The 4,003-nt window shown below is 47.5% G+C and overlaps 1 protein-coding gene across 1 annotated transcript in view; it reads left to right on the top strand.

The window, feature by feature from the left end:
- Window positions 1-4,003, top strand: part of Ezh1 (enhancer of zeste 1 polycomb repressive complex 2 subunit) — a 38,808-nt gene that overhangs the window by 26,963 nt on the left and 7,842 nt on the right. Inside the window, exons 11-14 of the mRNA XM_031354072.1 lie at window positions 6-71; window positions 2,033-2,124; window positions 3,086-3,126; window positions 3,741-3,866. Coding sequence (XP_031209932.1) covers window positions 6-71; window positions 2,033-2,124; window positions 3,086-3,126; window positions 3,741-3,866 — 325 coding nt within the window. The remainder of the gene's footprint in view (window positions 1-5; window positions 72-2,032; window positions 2,125-3,085; window positions 3,127-3,740; window positions 3,867-4,003) is intronic.

Raw genomic sequence — 4,003 nt, 5'->3', positions numbered from 1 at the left:
TCTTCCATGGCACCTATTTCAACAACTTCTGCTCAATAGCTAGGCTTCTGGGGACAAAGACATGCAAACAGGTACTTCCTGAGGGCATCGGGGTGAAGGTGGTTCTTTCCTCATTGACCACCTCCTCTATTGTCCAGTCAGAAACTGTCTTGTGAACCTCTTCTAGATCGTGTTGAGGCCTTGATCCCGTGGGTGTGTTATGTGTGTGTGTGGGGGGGGAGGGTGTTGGGGAAAGGGAGATTTTTCCCTTTAAGATAGGTCTGGCTGGCCTAGACTAGAACTCACTATGTAGACTAGGTTGACATTGAACTCCCAGAGATCCACTTGCGTCTGCCACTCAGGTGCTGGCATTAAGTGTGTGTGTGCTGCCATGCCTGGCCCTTCTTCACATTCTCTATTCCAAGTTTCCTATCACTGGGTTTTCTAGCTGCCACTCCAATACCTGGGTGTAGACCTTAGCCTTCTTGCTTATGCCGTACCTGAAAAGGCAGTTTGACAACAACCACTGATAATCCAGAGGGACGAAAGACTGCAGACTGATCAGATGGCTCTGCGGGTAAAGGTGCTTGATGACCCAAGTTCGATCCCCAGCACCCGCTCCTTAGGGGAGAACCAGCTGTTAAAAGTTGTTTTCCAGCCTCCACACTTACATTATAGTACACACACCTACATAAACATACACATGCATACACAGTGAGTAAATGAAATGCAGTCAAATTCTTCAAAAGAAATGGCAAGGACAAAAGAGTACAGAAGGGAGAACAGAGGTGAGAGCCAGGTACCTGGGCTACTTTGTTCAGCAAGAAGGAGCCCAGTGGTAACACCCTGATCCCACAGCTCCCTGACTTCTGCAGGCCTGCGTGGTTTCTTCCTAGGAACACATCCATAAGCATTACTAAGCCAGGCACTTCTGAAGGCATTGGGAGCCTGTTTCATGCTTCATCGTGTGACTGCTGAGGGGAAGTTTGAGTGCAAGGGATTTGTACTGTCATTCCAGAGCCCATATCTCTTTCCTTGCAACACTGGTCCTTTTTTAAATTTTATTATTCTTATTACGGTGTGTATCTGTGTGTGTTGTATAAGTATGTGAGTGTGCATGTACCATAGTATTTCTGTGGAGGGCAGAGAACAACTCTTGGGTATTGGTCCTTTTCTTAAGCAATAGGATCTATGGAGTAAACTCAGGTCATCAGAGTTACCTGGCAAGTGGTTTTTCCTGCTCAGCCGTTATATTGCTAGCCACAGCACAGGTTCCTTAACCTAAAAGTCTATAGAGTTATATGTGTTTTTTAAAAAGGCAGCTGGGCATGGTGGTGCATACCTTTAATCCCAGCACTTGGGAGGCAGGGACAGGCAGTTCTCTGTATTCCAGGCCAACCTAGTCTATAAAGCTAGTTCTAGAACAGCCAGGGCTACACAGAAAACCCCATTTTGAGAACCATACATACATACATACACACATAAAATAAATATTTTCCTGACACTATTTATAGTTTTTGCAGGATATTAGAAGTGTCCATAGCCAAGAAGGGAATAAAGAAAAAGAGAGAGGGTCCACTAGAAATGAATACTATAAAGAAAGATGCACGTGGAAGAGGTCAAGAGGATCGTGGAAGCATTTAGGGAAAGCTCTTCCCTAAGTGCTTCCGTGATGGACAGCCACGGCTCTGGTGCCTCTCTACCAACAGAGGGAGCTGGTGCTTAGCCCGGTAACACCCTTCCCATCAGGCCTCACTCAGCACCTGCAGTCTTTTTCCTAAGAAGGCAGAGCCACTCAGCTCACCGTGGCTTGAGAAGTGGTAGATGAAAGCCGGGGTGATATACAGCAGTGCCGGATAGCTCTGCCTCGAGGATCTAAGTAAATCTTCAGTGCCAGTGTCCTCCACCCCAGCCACATCCTGTCTCTACTAAAAAGATGCCCCATTAGCTGCTTGCAAATTCCAGATTCTTAACGAGTCCAGCACCTGACCCAGTCACTTGTCTAGTCACCTCATCCCAGAGATGTGACAGGTCCTACTCGCTTCTCTTCCAGGTCTTTCAGTTTGCAGTCAAAGAATCACTTATCCTGAAGCTGCCAACAGATGAGCTCATGAACCCTGCACAGAAGAAGAAAAGAAAACACAGGCAAGGCTTAGACAAAGGAAGGATCCTCTGACCTCCTTGGGGACACCCCTGGCCTGCCCCTCGGCCACTCTCTGCACTGGGAGAGCCAGCCCATCTTATTGGGACACTCAGATGAGAGCCACTGTCTTCGGAACTCCCTCAGGACCTGTGACTAGGAGCAGCCCTTCCCTGTGCCCTCACTGAGGACATGTGGCCTGTGGCTCTGCACTAACATTATTTCCCCTATCTTGGATATTGATGATCTTGTCCACTCTGCAGAGTGTGTTCCTTTTCTTTAACCATAGAGTTGTTTTTCAGAGTTATATAGTGCTGTTTATTGGTTGGAAGTTGAAAAAAAAGAGCTGGGTGTGGTCATGTACTTTTAATCCCCAAACTCAGAGGCAGATGGACCTCTGTTTGTTCAAGGCTAGCCTGGTCTACCTAGTATCAGGTCAGCCAGAGCTACATGGTGAGACTCTGTCTAAAAGATAAAAGTCAGGCAGGCAGTGGTGGCACACACCTTTAATCCTAGCATTTGGGAGGCAGAGGCAGAGGCAGGTGGATTTCTAAGAAACCCTGTCTTGAAAAAACAAACAAACAAATAAAAATCATCACTCTGAGGGCCAGGTTCCCTAATGTATTACCAGACAAATAAAGGGGGTAGTTCTAGCTCTAGCTGTAGAGGAAGTCCCTTCCACTCTTCTCTGTCAGCCACCTAACTGTAGGCTTTTCCTCCTACCATCTTAGAGTTCTGCCGGGCAAGGGAAGAAGTGGGAAGAGGGAGAAGTGGTAGTGTGAAACAGCTTTGTGACTTTGCTCTATCTGGGTTTTTGTTATTTTGGTGTTTTGGGAGGAGGAGCCTCCTGCTAAAGAACTCAGAAACGGAACCTTACGGTTGTCCAGCTGCCCTTCAGAGCAGGACATTGTCATGTGTCTTCAGAGGACCACAACTCAGACCTATCCTTCTTTCTTTTTCCTCTAGGTTGTGGGCTGCACACTGCAGGAAAATTCAGCTGAAGAAAGGTAAGTTCAGTAGAAGAAAGGTGGGGATGAATCAGAGTGGAGTGCATGCTTAGCATGTTCAAGGTCATGGACTCCATCTTAGGCCCCATGTTCATTGGAACACACACACACACACACACACACACACACACACACACACACAGGTGAGCTCACAGAGTTCAGATTAAGGCCTCACCCTGTGGTTATCACCCTGCTGCACCTATAGCTCTCTTGTTGGCCCTAGCTGCTTCTACAGATTGCAGATTTCTTTGCAGCATCTCCAGGGCTGAGCCAGTGACTACAGCCGAGATGCCCTCTCAGAAGATAAACTTAAAGCCTTGTGGTCTCTTGCGTTTCCTAGTGTACTGTTTGCCAGTTCCAGACTTCTTTTCATGTTTATTTCATGTTTAGAGTAGCTGCCTTGTTATCTCGGGCCATCTCTACACCCTACCCACAAAGCCGATACTCTGTTGTTTATGCTCAGGGGTCAGCTCCATTATCAAGAGCTGAGTGTGTCCAGGTGACAGGTGACGGTTGGGACAAGCCGGCTTCGACATGAGGCATTGGAACATTTGCAGGATAGGGCATCAAGGTATCCTGGTTATAACTATATTCTGCGCTATTCTCTCTTTTAGATAACAATTCTACACAAGTGTATAACTACCAACCCTGTGACCACCCGGACCGTCCCTGTGACAGCACATGCCCCTGCATCATGACCCAGAACTTTTGTGAAAAGTTCTGCCAGTGCAGCCCAGACTGTAAGAGCACCCTGCTTTCACCATCGTCTACCACAGTGGTTGGCCTTGGAGTGACCCCACTCTTCTCTCCTGCCCCTTAGCTGCCTGTAGACTTCTAATATCGCTTTTGTGCTTCAGGCATCCTACAGGGAAGGAAG

This window comes from Mastomys coucha, unplaced genomic scaffold (assembly GCF_008632895.1).
Source record: "Mastomys coucha isolate ucsf_1 unplaced genomic scaffold, UCSF_Mcou_1 pScaffold5, whole genome shotgun sequence".
In the NCBI taxonomy this organism is placed as follows: domain Eukaryota; kingdom Metazoa; phylum Chordata; class Mammalia; order Rodentia; family Muridae; genus Mastomys; species Mastomys coucha.
This window is presented reverse-complemented; position numbering and strand designations above follow the sequence as displayed.